This window comes from Plectropomus leopardus, chromosome 10, assembly GCF_008729295.1.
Source record: "Plectropomus leopardus isolate mb chromosome 10, YSFRI_Pleo_2.0, whole genome shotgun sequence".
Lineage (NCBI taxonomy): Eukaryota > Metazoa > Chordata > Actinopteri > Perciformes > Serranidae > Plectropomus > Plectropomus leopardus.
Genome location: NC_056472.1, coordinates 33,159,889 through 33,175,845, shown reverse-complemented (window position 1 = coordinate 33,175,845; position 15,957 = coordinate 33,159,889). Strand labels below are relative to the sequence as shown.

At 41.6% G+C, this 15,957-nt stretch overlaps 1 protein-coding gene across 1 annotated transcript in view; it reads left to right on the top strand.

Moving 5' to 3' along the window:
• kdm6a (lysine (K)-specific demethylase 6A) overlaps nucleotides 1–15,559 on the top strand; it is a 54,656-nt gene extending 39,097 nt beyond the window's left edge. The window contains 20 exon segments of the mRNA XM_042494166.1: nucleotides 101–208; nucleotides 860–1,264; nucleotides 2,509–3,380; nucleotides 5,792–5,921; nucleotides 6,103–6,208; nucleotides 7,857–7,963; nucleotides 7,965–8,063; nucleotides 9,191–9,243; nucleotides 9,324–9,398; nucleotides 10,024–10,172; nucleotides 10,837–10,884; nucleotides 10,887–10,950; nucleotides 11,034–11,107; nucleotides 11,110–11,219; nucleotide 11,414; nucleotides 12,416–12,557; nucleotides 12,883–13,009; nucleotides 13,623–13,709; nucleotides 13,711–13,794; nucleotides 14,543–15,559. Coding sequence (XP_042350100.1) covers nucleotides 101–208; nucleotides 860–1,264; nucleotides 2,509–3,380; nucleotides 5,792–5,921; nucleotides 6,103–6,208; nucleotides 7,857–7,963; nucleotides 7,965–8,063; nucleotides 9,191–9,243; nucleotides 9,324–9,398; nucleotides 10,024–10,172; nucleotides 10,837–10,884; nucleotides 10,887–10,950; nucleotides 11,034–11,107; nucleotides 11,110–11,219; nucleotide 11,414; nucleotides 12,416–12,557; nucleotides 12,883–13,009; nucleotides 13,623–13,709; nucleotides 13,711–13,794; nucleotides 14,543–14,569 — 2,868 coding nt within the window. The 3' untranslated portion in view covers nucleotides 14,570–15,559.
• Nucleotides 15,560–15,957: the final 398 nt, after the last annotated feature.

The following is a 15,957-nucleotide window of genomic DNA, read 5'->3' as shown; positions in this document are numbered from 1 at the left end:
CACTGTACTTGTGAAAAGTGATCCAGGTTTTAGAGGGTTAAAAAACTACTTGAAAGTCCTTTAATTCTGTCCTTTCTGTATGAACCCTTAAACTGTGCAGCACCTGGATCACCTGCGGACCAACCGAGCAAACCTCAAGCCGCCTCAGGTGCAGATGCTGGAGCAGCTGGAGAATCAGTTCTCTCTCATGCAGCAACATCAGCTGCAGGTAAACACGAGATTTATACCAAACTGCCGCCATCTAAATCTGTGTTTCTGCTTCATAAAGCTCCTGTTTGTCTTTGCAAGTGTTAATGTAGCTGCACAGCGTCACTGGGCGGGTTTCCATTACAGATTTGCACAAAACTGAAGCGATAATTTCCATAAAACACAATTGAGATGACTGCATTTGATATTATGCGACTTCTCTACTCACAATAACATCACAGTAACCATGGCGATGGATGGTAAAACATTGGCAGGTTTGTATCTATTGCAGCCACTCGATAAAGCCGATCTAATATCGCCGTAATGTCTTTGTCTCGTATCAGAGTGAAGAAGATTTCAGTCTCTTCCTCCGTCCACACATACCGGGTCATGTTTTGTAAAATGTCATGTGACTTTGTTGTTGTTGTGCTTCTTTTTTGGGTTTAATTGCAGTTGGCATCCATGAAACCACATTAATGCCACCCTGTGTCGTACATCATGTGATCTGTAGATTTGCCTGAAATACCACCAACCTTTTTGAGATAAACAGGAGTTTTTTTTTCGAAATTGACATGCTTCCGTTAGGCGTATTTTGTATGTACAGTCTCAGTTTGCGGGTTGATGGAAACCTGCTGTTTACCTGAATCTTCTGCTCCTCTGTCCTGTGTGTCAGATGAGGCAGCAGGCAGCAGCAGCAGCAGCAGCAGCAGCGAGTGGCCAGCCGCGGCCCAGCCTTCCCAACGGTCCCTTGGCTGAGCCCTCCCACCACCACGCAGGCCTCTCCCGCACCTCCCCCCTCAATCACACAGCCATCCGGCCCCCGTGTGTCACCCAGCCCACCGCCAACGGATCCTGTTCTTCGAGTCCTTCAGCGGTGCTGCTGGGACACCTGGACAAAAATCACACCCTGGGACTGGGAGGTGGCGGCGCGAGCAACGGAAACGTGCCTTACCCGCAGCAGAACTCTCTACCTCACAACTGCACAGCCGCCAGTCACCCCAGCACCAGCAGCACTACCAGTAGTCCCAGTCATGCAGACGAGACATGGAGGAGCCAACAACGCAACACTACCACTCAGGTACGCGGCTGATGTTTTTATCCGACATTCAAAGGTCATCTGGGCTTTCTGTCTGTTTGTATCTGAATGCCTCCACATCTGCAGCAGCCATTGCCGGAGACATATTTTCGGGTTGTCCGTCTGTATCTCCTTACATCCGTCTGTCCAATTTTTCATCAACACAGTATCTCAAGAACACCATATGGGAATTTCTTCAATTCTTTTTGCAAAAATCCACTTGGACTCAACAATGAACCGATTAGGTCAACAGACTGTAACCTCGTCTGTCTCATTGTTGTCTCAAATGACAAAACGTCCACTTGGACTCAAAGATGAACTGATCAGAGTTTGGTGGTCAAAGGTGATGTCAAAAAATGTTTGGTTTGGCTGTAATTCAGGGATTCCTACACTGATTATGACAAAATTTCACACAGTTGTCCAAAATAATAACATGATGGAGTGATGCCATCAGAGGCCACCTTCAGTGTGACGTCATAATGTTCTGCTAAAACACTTCTCTGCTCGTTACTCAACATCATAACTCAGGAACCGACGTTTGGTCAGATCAGAGTTTACGTCGGCTGGTATCACCTGCAGATGCAGTTTTGAATTAATTTGTTAATAGCATATTAAATAGCATAATAACTAAGATAACGTTCTTTAGTAAGACCTCTAACACACCGCAGGTCTCCTGGAAAAATAAACTTGAAATACGCTTCAGTCCACCGCAGTGAGCCAGGCGGTGAACAGCCAGCTTGGTGTTTCACCAAGTGATAAAATGATGTTAGTATGCACCCAAATCCATGGATTTGTGAGCTCTGTCAGCGAGAGAGAGGAACGGACACACATAGCCTAAACACACACAACTGTCGCACAAAGAGCGAACACGACGTCTAGTTAAAATGCAACACAGAACAGTCAAATACATTAATATGCAATTTTCAACTTCACTGAGAATTACAGTCGAAATCACATTGACTGCGACTTCAGTGCTGTTTTCTTGATCTTTTAAAAGTGACTTTAATTCCCCTGTAGTGATCAGATCAGACAATTTCAGACACGGATGTAAACTGTAGCTGACGCTCGACTGATTCACGGAGACGGGGAATAAAATGGTCCCAACCTTTAATGTTGGATTAGTTGTGATGATGATGTATCTGCGTGTGACTTATTTTTAGTAAAATTTACAGCTTTGTGAATGTTTCTGATGTTGAAATGTTAGTGTTTTTCATTGTGTGTATTTTTCGGTCTTCTTCTCTGTCCAGGGGCTTCAAAAAGGTCCAGGTTCACATTCGGCAGGTCCCAATGGAGAACCCCCTTTCTCTTCCTCCTCCTCCCCTCAGACCTCGTTCTCTTCCTCTGGCATTCTGAATCAGGTTGGACATTCCTCCGGGCCCTGCACTGCCTCCTCCTCAGCCTCCTCTTTGTCCCCCACCTCCCCCCAGACCACACCCAACCACTTGTCCTCGCCCCCCCACGCCGCTACTACCTCAGGGGTCCACACCAAAGACACCACGCCTTCAGGGGGCAGCAATGGCGCCGCCGCCACTTTGCCATCAGGTTCGGAGGCCGCCGTCAGGCATTCCGCAGGGACGCCCCTAAGTCCCAGCAGCACCCCCGCGCAGGGACTGACTAATCACGTCCAGCCGCGGGGGACGGACGGCTCGGCCAGCCCGGCTCGGCCCGGCTCTCCCGCCCCCGGCGTGGTCAGTTCAGACAATCCTCAGCTCTCAGCCTTGCTAAAGGGAAAAGCCAATACTACCAGTAACGACGACAACAATAACCACAGTAACCACGGAGGGCCTTCCTCAGAGAAAATCAACAACGTCCACCCGGGTCTCCACGCTGCCGCCAAGCCAACGTCAGAGCAGTCGGCGGCGTCCTCGCCACTTTTAGCCACCGCTACGCCCTCTCCACGCTCAGCAGACCCGCACGCCACCAACAGCCTCTCCTGCCTTAACAGCCCGTCCAACAGCCAGGGGCCCACCATCAACGGGAAGGGGCCCGAGGACTCCCAGAGCCCGACGAAGGTGGAGCCTTCTGCAGGAGCTCAGAGACACAGTGTCCCTGGCGGTCTGGCTCCCTGGTCCTCCGTCTCCATCTACCCCAGCTCCAGTGAGGTGCTCAAAGCGTGCAGGTAAGACGCCGGCGCGGCGCCATGTCAGCTTTCTTGTTGGTGGGTCTGAGAGATCGGTTTTTAATCCCGTATGTCTGTTTTTAATGCCTCTGCGAGAGCGATAGCCTTCACCAGAGGAATTACGCTTTCAGGTTTCCATTCTCGAGAACGCACAATCTCGGGGACACCCCGAAGGTTTTTCTTCAAATTTGGCACAAACGTCCACTTGGACTCAAAAATAAACAGATTTTAGTGGTCAGAGGTCACTGGGGCCGTGCGTCCGCCTTATTCTTGAAAATGCAGTTTCTCAATAACACTTGAAGGGAATTCCTTCAGATTTTGCACAAATGTCCACATGGACTCAATGATGAAGTGATTGTAATTTGGCGTTCGAAGGTTAGACAGTCAGTAAGTTCACTGGACTTTTAAAACACATGTAAACATGTTAGTCTGACTGAAATCGGACTAAATTGAATTTCTTTAAGTCGAACAAACACATCTCCATAATGCTGCTGGGGGCTGATTTAGTCTTTTGATGTGTGCGACTCGGTCAGAGCAGCAGAAATTTGTAGAAGAAAGCTGGGAAAATGGAAAACAAGAAGCAGCAAAGAAACCAAAATGTTCGGGATGCAGCCCTTTTGCTGCCCGCTAAGTTGTTTGAAATGTGACGTAATAAGTCTCTGGAATAAGGTCCAATAGCAACGAGCTGAAAGGGGGCACATCGCCACCTGCTGTGGAGCAGTCAGACGTACTTGCGTTAATAAATGGACTCTCCCCCGGTGCTTGTATACTGGGACGAGGACATTAGTCTGTTTAAACAAATAAACCAGCTGTAATTACAGCTTTACTGAGCACGTAAAACGTGCTGAATGTGGCCTCACAAAACATGTTTAATGGAGAATTCATTACTAATTATGACAAAATTTCACACAAACGTCTAACAGAAAAGCACGATGACCAGATGACATTTTAAATCCAGAAGTTCAATTTCACTTCGTAATGTTCTGCACAAACGCTTTTCTGTCCAGTTTTCAACATCACAACTCAGGAACAAAGAGTGAGACGTTTATGGTGAACAGAACTGGTGACACAAATCTTGGGTGTCCACCTGGAAGAGTGTACAGGTCCTCTGAGTGTCTGAGACATCTGTGTTTTGGAACATATATCTTATATATTTGAAGCGTTGTTAGCTTCCTCGGCTCCGTGAGTCTGGACAGACGTGGATGTAAACTTGACTGTTTGATGACATTCAGCAGCGAGGCGCTGACTCTAGTTTTAGTAAAGTTTAGTTTAATATGGTTCATGGAAATGTCTGTAATCTGAAACTGCAGCGTTTCTCAATTAAACCTATAAAATGGTCTTGTTTTAGTATGCATTTATGTTTTGTGGCTGCTGCTGTTCAGTTTACAGCTAACAATAGAAGTTTAACAGATCAGAAGCTGTGTTATTTAGGGTTATTGAACAAGGCGTGTGTGTGTGTGCGTGTGTGCGTGCGTGCGTGCGTGCGTGCGTGCGTGTGCGCGCACGTACATCACGCTTGACACATGGCCAGTTGTCGATTTAAAGAAGTCGACGCGGTGTGACACTGAGTGTTTTTGGCAGTAGTGCAGCAGCAGATGCGTCAGATGTGAAACCGTGTGCAGACGTGAGTAACGTGTTGATTCTCCGCTGCATTTGGAAAATGTTGTGACATTCTGACCTCGCGCCGCGTGCTGAGTTTATTCATCATCTCGTTTGGATTAAAACTGCCACTTTGTGTCTTTGAGGCCGAATTGAATGAAAACTTTGACTTTACCATCATGAGCTGAGAAAGATTGGAGCGCAGCGTGCGTACGCATGTGCGTGCGTGCGTGCGTGTGCAGCTGCATGGATTTTGAGTCCAGTGAGGAGCAGACAGGATCCTCTCTTAACTTTCGGTCAGGGCCGTCTCATCTGCCACATTCACATCACGTGATGCTCATTGGGATTTATGGAAAAACGCTGCAGAAGAGTCTCTGCATGCAGCATCAAACACCTCTCGGTTTGTAAAAGTTGGGATGTTCGCTCTTCTTTTATTAGTCAGAACTAATTAAAGAGACCGATAATCAATATTTGGAACCCGAATGCATTTACAGTAAAAATGCAAATCTTTTTGTCAATATTTGGAATTTGGAATATAACACAAAACTTTGTTTAAATGCTATTTTAAGTTTGAGTGAATAAATGCAGATTTTACATGTTTTTGTGTGTTTTATATTGTTGTTTTGGAGTTTATATTTGTATTTCTTTTCTTATGTCTGTAACTTTTCTTGCTGTCTGTTTTTGTCAGGACACTCTTGAAAAAGAGATTTTTCATCTCAACGTTTTTCTGGTTAAATGAAGGTTAAATAAAATAATTGTTTAGTCGTTTATAGCTTTTACCTGAGCTGATAAAGCGACCGCTCTCTCTGCAGGAACCTCGGGAAGAACGGCCTGTCGACGAGCAGCATCCTCCTGGACAAATGTCCCCCGCCACGACCCCCACGCGCTCCGTCTCCTCCACTGCCAAAGGACAAACTCAACCCCCCGACACCCAGCATTTATGTGAGTGCAGCCGCGCCTTACAAGGACAAGTATTCATCATGTTTTTGTGTGTGATGTTACAGAAACACTATCCTGGCTACCAAATACAAACACTGGTCGTCAGCTCCTCTGTAATCTGTTGATTCTGCCGGTAAGTCTGGAGTCCCGCTGACCGCTCCTGTGTCTCCTCTCTGACGTACAGCTCGAAAACAAGAGGGACGCCTTCTTCCCTCCCCTGCACCAGTTCTGCACCAACCCCGCCAACCCGGTCACCGTCATCAGAGGGCTGGCTGGAGCGCTCAAACTAGGTACCTGCTGCAAAACACGTGCACTCCACTCTGCAGAGAGGATGTTAGAGTTACGAGCGTCTGGATGTGTGTGACTTGTATATTTTATTTATTTATTTATTTATTGAACATGGCGACAGTGACAGCAGCTGTGAGTGTGTGCAGCTGGATGTTTTTTGTCTCACGTGGCTCTGTGGGTGTGTCTCTGCGAGTGTGTGTGTGTGTGTGTGTGTGTGTGTGTGTGTGTGTGTGTGTGTGTGTGTGTGTGTGTGTGTGTGTGTGTGTGTGTGTGTGTGTGTGACAACAGCACCACCTGCAAGTGTAAAATGTTACTGCACGTGTTTGCTGCTGAGAAAACAGCTCGGCTTTGCCAAGAACTTACAAACATCTGCTCTTCTATAATAAAGACGTGCTGTCCTCTTATATAATAATATAATCTGACAGATTGTTTATGTGTTAAGGAGTTTTGTAGCCAAAGTTACAATAAGACAAAAAAAACCATGGAAACACACACAGCCTACATCCGACCCTCTCACCGTGCTGCTCTACTGACGACACACCGACAGTTTTAATGTCGTCTTCTCCCTCAGTCAGAATAACGATGAGAAAATACATCAAAATCATGTTCTATGTAAATATAAAAAGAAATGTTTTAAAATGCAATCATGAATTTAAAAAAAATCTTTCAGGTATTCTTTGACAATCATACTTTGGACATTTTTATACAACTGTGGTTGTGATGTGTGTCAAACCACTAAGACCTGACTTTTTTAGATAATTACTTTACTTAACTCTTTTTATTATTTATTTCATTTCATTTATTTATTTATTTATTTGACCAATTGTTTTTAATTGATTTTCGACACAATTTGCAGGTTTATATTAACCAGTGACTGCTGTCAATGTCACAAGACATGAACATCACGGCAATGAATATTAATTTTTCATCTTCATTGAAATTTCAATTGTATTTCAATTCAATCAAACATGTACAAACATATATATATATATCCCCTCATAGACACAGAAAATAAAATGCACAAAGGCAACAACAACAATAAATAACAATAATAATAATAAAATAATAATAATAATAATAATAATAATAATAATAATAACAATTATAAAATAATACTATAACAGATTAAAAATTAACCAAAATAAGGAAATAAAAAATTAGGTCTGAAATATAACAAACATCAAAGTAATAAAATAAATCAAATAAAAGATCAATGCTTTATTTTATCCATCTAACCTTTTTCTTTTCAGTCAGTTATGACCCAAACACAAACAAGCTCTCTGTTTACAGCACTTTTATTAACGAATCCTTCTGTAACAAAGTAAGACTGCTGCGAGTATTTTATTTATTTTATTTTGGCCTTTATCTCTCCCTCTCTGGACGAGTAAAGTATTGTTGTGGCTATTTTTTTCATAGTCATTCCCCGAAAACTGAAAAAAATAGACTAGTTTGTTCCTGTTTTTTTGTTTTTTTATGTTGCTTATGACTAAAAAAAAAGTTCTTGTATCATTTGTATAATAATATTTATTGACTAGGATGTGATTACACTGCACTTCCAAAAATAAAAATGAAATTTAAAAAAGAAAAGAAAATACTTCCCTCTAACTGCTCTTTTTCCTGCACTCTGCTCTTCCTTCCCATCGCCCTCAGATTTGGGCCTCTTCTCCACTAAGACCCTGGTGGAGGCCAACCCCGACCACCTGGTGGAGGTGCGGACTCAGCTGGCTCAGCCCACCGACGAGAACTGGGACCCCAGCGTGCAGCAGGAAGATGTGGCGCTGCGAGAGCAGCCGCTCCCACACCACCATCATCAAATACGCCCAGTACCAGGCCTCGTCCTTCCAGGAGTCTCTGCGGGTCAGTGGGGAGAGAACCACACACACACACACACACACACACACACACACACACACACACACAACACACACACACACACACACACACACACACACACACACACACACACACACACACACACACACACACAGTTCACAGATCTTTCAGTAACCAGTTAAAAATGGATGACAGATACTCGTCAGCACTAAACTCTCTGTGATGCTGTAATCTGCATGTGTTCTATATATGTCACTGCCACTAACAGTGTTTTTATTAATAATAATTAATTCATTCATAATTTGTATATTCTTTTCCAGTCTTTGAATTCCAACTTTATTCCTCTTTGGTTTGTTTTTAGATTTTTTTTATTTTTTTTGTATTCATTTATTTTTCCTCTTCTCCTGCTGTTGTGTTTAAAGAAGTCAAAAGTAGCCTCCTGACTTATTCTGGCATTTTTTATAATTTATGTATTCATTAATTTACACTGTCCATTTTTAAATTAACTAAACCCAAACACTGCAGACGTGCAGGAAAACGGATCTTTGCAACAGATGAACCACAGTTGAACCAATGTTTATTTGTATATTTATTTATTTGTGAAATTTGATCACCATTGGTAACAACAAAACCCACACACCCACCCAGCACATCCTGGATTAACCCCTTACCCACCTCAAGCCCTGTCACATCGGATGTATTGTGGTCCAGGTGCAATACCCCAAGAAGTAAAGTAAAATAAAATAATGATAATATAATAATCATAAAATAAAAAAATAATAAAATATAATACAATAAAAAAATTGACACAAAAAATAAAAAAAAATAATAATAATAAATAATAATAACATAAAAAATAAGGATACACTCCAGTGATTATAATAATGCACTTATAATTAATAAAGAAACCAAGATGAAATGAAATGAAAAAATACTATAACAATAACATCAGTAGAACCAAAGCGTGTCACAAAACCTGTGAATGGCGTGTTATTTCCATGTGATGCACACATACAGGTTATCAGAGATGGATCATGTGACCTGAAATAATACAAGAGGAATTTTTACCGGAAAACTTTGCTAAATTTAGCCGATTCTGAAGACTTTCTCGATATGTTTCCATTAAGTGTGACACTTTTTATTTTCGACAGGAGGAGAATGAAAAGAAGAAGGAGATGGACGCAGAAGCAGGTTCCTCAGACAGGTGAGTTTTTTCTCTCCTTCTTCACGTCTAAATTCTGAGTTTTTCTGTCGCTAACGACATAAACTCTGCTGCTCTTTCAGCGCGATGCGGCGGAGGAAAGGACCTTTCAAACACATAAAGTTTGGCACCAACATCGACCTCTCCGATGAGAAGAAGTGAGTGATCTGTTTTAACCAAACATCCGGCTGCGTAAAACTTCACACATCTTCTGATTTACATTATGCAGTCTCTAGCTGGGAAAAGGGAATAAAGTGACTTTTATTAGGGATGTGTATTTCTGTTTCTTTATTAAAATATAAAGAATATAGAGAGCATTTTCAATGCACTGCAGCACCAAAAAAAAGACCAGCTTGACAAGAAATTCGCGAAACATGAGAAATTTACCTTAAAAATAGTTTTAAAAAGAGGAGAGGATTATCAGAAAATCATAAAAAAAATGCAACAAAAAAGTCCTGAAAACTGTAATTATATTACCTTTACATTTAAAATATTCTGTTTTTGCTTTTTAAAATTTATTTTCCTGTTTTTACTTTTTTTTTTTTACAAAAATTCTGTTTTTGCTTTTTGAATTTTTTTCGTCTTTTTTTTCCCTCCACATTATCAGTATTTTTAGTTTACCATTTTTAATCATTTTTTGCTGACTTTTGGTCCATGTTCTGTTAAGCTGCTCGCTGCCTTCTTTTCTTTTTTCTTTTTTTTTTTTTGCCAGCGTTTGTTTGTGTGTTTTGGATCTCTATGTAAAATCTGCTCAGCTCCTCATGTGTGACCTTTGACCTCCAGGTGGAAGCAGCAGCTTCAGGAGTTGTCTAAACTGCCTGCGTTTGCCCGCGTGGTGTCAGCCGGTAACCTGCTCAGCCACGTCGGACACACCATCCTGGGCATGAACACCGTCCAGCTCTACATGAAGGTGCCGGGGAGCAGGACACCAGGTACACACACACACACACACACACACACACACAAATAAATACATACCACTGTCGTCTGTATCTGTCTCACTCTGTCAGTATACAGGTTCAGACTGGAAAAGTTTTGGAAAACATGTTCAAGGATTGTAAAAAATATGAAAATCCAGTGATAATTTCTGTTTTTACAGTTCCTGGTTCTGATAAAAAATGTAAATGCCAACATTTTCTTAAAATTTTCTAATAATTGATTTCTAAATTGCCAGTATTTTTTAATTAATGACGATTTCTTTTTTAAGAAAAAAAAATTAAAAACAAAAAATGTTTTTTTAACATGTCTTCAGAGGTGTGTTTCTTTAAAAATGTGTGGTAAAATAAATAAGAATACAGGCATTTAAAGTTGTACACCCCTCCGCTAAACAAAAATAAAAAATTACTTGATATGCCTCCCCCTTTCTGCACCCCCCCCAATAAATAACAAACATCCCTAAGTAATAATTACATATTCACATCTAAACTTGTTCTGAATTCATTATTTTTTAAAAAAACCTATATATATTTTTTTGTGTATATATATATATATATATATAAGAGAGAGAGAGAGAGAGAGATTTTTTTTTATGAAAAAAAACCAAAATGCTTTAAAACACAACCATTTGTGTGTGTGTGTGTGTGTGTGTGTGTATAGGTCACCAAGAGAACAACAACTTCTGCTCCGTTAACATCAACATCGGCCCCGGGACTGTGAGTGGTTCGCCGTGCCTGAGACGTACTGGGGCGTCATCAACGACTTCTGCGAAAAGTACGTCTCCAGAAATGAGCGATTTTTTTTACCGTCTGACCTCCAGAGTCGACGCTGACGACGTGTTTCTCCTCCTCTCGCAGGAACAACATCAACTTCCTGATGGGCTCCTGGTGGCCCAACCTGGAGGACCTGTACGAGACCAACGTGCCCGTTTACCGTTCATCCAGCGTCCGGGGGACCTGGTGTGGCTCAACACGGGCACCATCCACTGGGTTCAGGCCATCGGCTGGTGCAACAACATCGCGTGGAACGTCGACCCCTCACAGGTGAGAAACGGGAATAAATCCCGTTATGAGCCTAATCATTGACATATCCCAGACTGTGAGAATAAAAATAAAAATAAAAAAGTCTATGTTGCATGTAGTATGTGGAAAATAATTCATTTTTTGTGTTTTTTTTTTTTTTAAATTCTAAAAACAAAGCGGCATCATGACAAAAACCATGACAAAAGCATTAAAAGGGTTAAAATTCTGAAAGTTAATGATTATTTTGATTCTTTTGATTAGAACAGATTTTGGTTAAAAAATTACCTCAATGAAAGTAGAAAACAGGATTAATGTGTAATATTTTAAAGCTTGATTTTGAAAAGTGCATTTTGTGTGCAGAGCGATGCGAGTGTGTGTAATATTAAAACGGGCTCTAAAGGGTTAAAACTGATCCAAAATAAGAACTGTAATATAATAAGAACATCATTTTAGTATATTTTTTGTTTTCCCCCCGTCACACAATCGTGACCTTATGTGACCTCACCTGCTGAGCGAACGCGGTATTTCACATGGTCGTTCAGAGGGTTAACCCTTTGAAACCTGAGCAAATAAGTCTGCTTTCTTTCAAAAAACTCAGGAAAAGGAAACGAGCGACGGAACAAGAAATTGCTCAAAAATTGGCAAGATTTTTTTGTAAAAGGTGAAAGAAAATTACCCCCAAAAATAGTTTTAAAAAATGAAAAAAAAAACCAAGGAAATGACATGGAAACAATACTTCAGAGTTATAAGACTTTTCTTGTATAACATAATTTTTTTTTTTTAAAACATAATTTTATTTTGACATAATCACCCTTCAGCCCTGTAAAAGCTGAGCAATACTGACTTGGGTTTTTTTAAACTAAGATTAAAAGAAAAAAGGAGAATATTACATATAAAAAGGAACAAATAATATTTTATATAATGTGTAATTATTTTGTAACAACTTTAAATCTGTAATTACAATAATTATAAATATATTTTCCCTTTTTTCTCAAGACAATTTCGCTAGTTTTTTAAAAAAAATTTAATTTCTTGCAGTGTCTTGAACATTTCTCACCAGGTTTCTCGTCGCCTTTTTTCCGTGTTTTTTTAAGAGATTAAATTGGGTTTAAAGTTTTAAATACTTGTGAAAGTTTGACTGAAAGCAGCAGAAGAACAGTGACGTTTCTCCAGGTTTTACGGGGTTAAATGACCGTTTCCTCCGTGTTCGTCCTCAGCGCACCAGTACAAGCTGGCAGTGGAGCGATACGAGTGGAACAAGCTGCAGAGCGTCAAATCCATCGTTCCCATGATCCACCTCTCCTGGAACATGGCGAGGAACATCAAAGTGTCCGACCACCGGCTCTTTGAGATGATCAAGTGAGGACGATTCTGTGTGTGTGTGTGTGTGTGTGTGTGTGTGTGTGTGTGTGTGTGTGTGTGTGTGTGTGTGTGTGTGTGTGTGTGTGTGTGTGTGTGTGTGTGTGTGTGTGTGTGTGTGTGTGTCTGTGTGTGTGTCTGTGTGTGTGTCTGTGTGTCTGTGTCTGTGTGTGTGTCTGTGTGTCTGTGTCTGTGTCTGTGTGTGTGTGTGTGTGTGTGTGTGTGTGTGTGTTTCTGTGTGTTTGTGTGTGTCTGTGTGTTACCCTGTGCTCACCTGCTGTGTGTGTGTGTGTGTGTTGTGTGTGTGTGTGTGTGTGTGTTTCAGGTATTGTTTGTTACGGACTCTGAAACAGTGTCAGATGCAGCGAGAGCTGCTGTTGGCTGCTGGGAAACAGCTGGTTTGGCACGGGAGGACGCAGAGCGAGCCGGCTCACTACTGCAGCATCTGTGAGGTGAGGCCCCGAAAACCAAGACATGAAAGCAAAATGACGAGAGTCCAGGGGCCACGCACAGCGGATCTGTGCCTGTTTCTAGGGTTTGGGGTGTTTCTGGGACTAGAGGACATTTCTAAGATTTCAGGACATTTCTCAGAATTTAGGACTTTTTAGGATTGTAGGACTTTTTTAGGACCATTCTGGGATCTGAAGAGGTTTTCTAGTATTTTAGGACGTTTTATCAGATTTTCTAATGTTTCTTATATTTTAGGAAGTTTCTCAGATTTTAGGACATTTCTCAGATTTTGGGACATTTATAGGACTTTAGGACATTAGGGTCTTAGCTGTGTCCTCTGTGGGGGGTGTGGGGGATCCTCCACTGGCACTTTTTTTATAAATAAGCTCTGTTTTGATGCTGTTTTAATCTTTCTGACACTTTATTTGTACTAAAAGCACAAAAACTATTCCCCGTGTGAATCACTTTAAACTTATTGTGAATTGTAAAATAGTTGGGGGCCACTCGGCACCCTGTCAGGGGCCAGATGTGGCCCGTGGGCCACACGTAGAGCGTCCTTCTGTCTGCTGTGTTGGTGCTGCGTGAATGAACCCCTCTCGTGTCCCTCTGGCGCAGGTGGAGGTGTTCGACCTGCTGTTTGTAACCACCGAGAGCAACAGCAGGAAAACGTACGTGGTGCACTGCCAGGACTGCGCCCGCAGGGGGGAGCACGAACCTGGACAACTTTGTGGTGCTAGAGCAGTACAAGATAGAGGACCTCATGCAGGTTTACGACCAGTTCACCCTCGTAAGTATCCCCAAACCGCCTGCTGTCATTTAAACGGGGAAATCGGTTTCAGGTGACAGCGTGGACGTTTTGAAGTGAGGTTGTATGAAGTCCGTGTCCAACGTCCCGCTGTGTGCAGCAGCTAATCTAACCCTCCACAGTTTCATTTTCACTATATTTTTAATATTTTAGCCGCTTTATTGATTGAAGTTTATTTTGAACATAAAAAAGTAAAAGAAAAAAAAGAATGCAACAACAGATGATAAAAAGTGATCCATGTACATTTACATATCTATCACATCTGTTCCACTTCCCCAAAATTTCTGCCACTAATAGTAAATATTGATCATCATAATAATAACAATATAAATAATCACAAAAGTAAACAACAACAGCATCTTGCTGAAAGAGTCTTTTCTGATCGGAAACTGAAGCGTTTACGTCCCCGTGCTGTCCTCAAATCCTCCGGACTCCGATGACAAAAACATTTGTCCCTGCAGGACACGGGCGCTGCTGCTGTGACCAGTTATTTATTCTGAGTAAACTCAGAATCTAATCAGTAAACATCACTACAGGTGAGACGCAAAATATGTGTTTGACTCGAGGTTGAATCGTCCCTCTAAACTGATATTAGGCTGTTTTTTTCGGAGGTTATTCAGCTGCTGCCTTCATACAACGCCACTTAAAAAACACCACACTGTCCCTTTAATGATGTCCACTTAGACGCCAGAGTCCAGTCTGAGTGTGTCCTCCGTCTGTGTGTCTCCAGGCGAGTCCGCTGCCTTCCTCGTCTTGATGGTAACACTGTTGTTCTGAGGACAGTCAGAAACCACGACGGACTCCAATCGGAAAACTCTCCGGAAACCTCTTTTTGTTTATTTTCTGATATTCAGGAAGAAAGCCGGCAGTCCTCAAACGGCGCTCTGTAGCTCTCCCAAACGGCAGCTGCGTGAAAAGCTGTGTGTCTATGCAACCTGCTCAGAGAGGCGCGTCGCCCCCCGGTGGACTGGAGGGGGGCGGCGGCTCCTCCTGTCGTCACGACCAGACTGTTCTCCTGCTGGACTTCAACCACCGAACACGCAAAACCCCATCAACAACAACATGAATTAACGTTTTGTACATATTATGTTTTAACTGGCAACATGGTCACACAAAGACTACTGACTGGATTTCTTTTCCCATTTTTGTCTTCTGTTTGTGGGTCGACACTAGAGCTTTGTCCCCCCGTCCCCCCCGTCCCCCCTCATGAGACGAGTCATTAGCATAGCTGGTTTTTGTATGTTAGGTAGACTCCTCCTCCTCGTCCTCGGTCAGGAAGATTTAAAAAAAAAACAGATTTGTAATGTGAAAAGTTGAGTGACGCATTCTTTGCAACATTTCCCCATTTTTAAAAAAAAATCAGCTGATTTTGCTGGAACAATGACGATTATTTCGGGGTGGGGGGGGATCATTTGTAGACAAACAGCCAATTCACAGAGAAAAAGGGTTGCACATAGACAAAAGAGTGAACTTTAATTTGTTTTTTTTTCTTTTTTTATGTAAATTTACACTATTTATAAATGCATATTTATTGCTTGAAAATATTTGTTGATGGAATGCTGTAATTTTTTTTCCAGAGTACCTGCCATCAAATTTGAAGGAGCCGTGTGATTTTAAGCTCGGCCCCTCGTACGTTTTCTATATAAATAAAACTGCTTAGTAAGCGTTGTACAGAGACCTTCCCTTGAATGGGTTTATTGTTTGAAGGATGTTTTATGAGTCAATAAACAAGAACTGTCTTTATTTACATCTGCAGCTCTGCTGGGTTTATTTTCATTTTTACCAAAGTCGGGCCGTCGTGCGATCCTTCATAGCGTTTCTCGGAAGAACACTAACACACGTATTGACAGAAACTTTTTTTTCCAGCACCCAACATTTTTTTACATCTATGTTTTCTCCCCCATCTTATATTTTTTCATTATCTATTTCTTTAACTATTTATTGTCTTTCACCACCTATTTCTTTCTTTAATTATTATTAACTTAGAATACGTTTTACTAAAGCCAGGTTAGTATTGATTGGTATGCAAGGAAAAAGGTTTCTAAAAATGTAAAATATATATTTATATGTATATATATCCTACATAAAATATATTAACTTCTAATTATTTTTACCAAAGCCAAGTTATGATTGGTGCTGATTGGA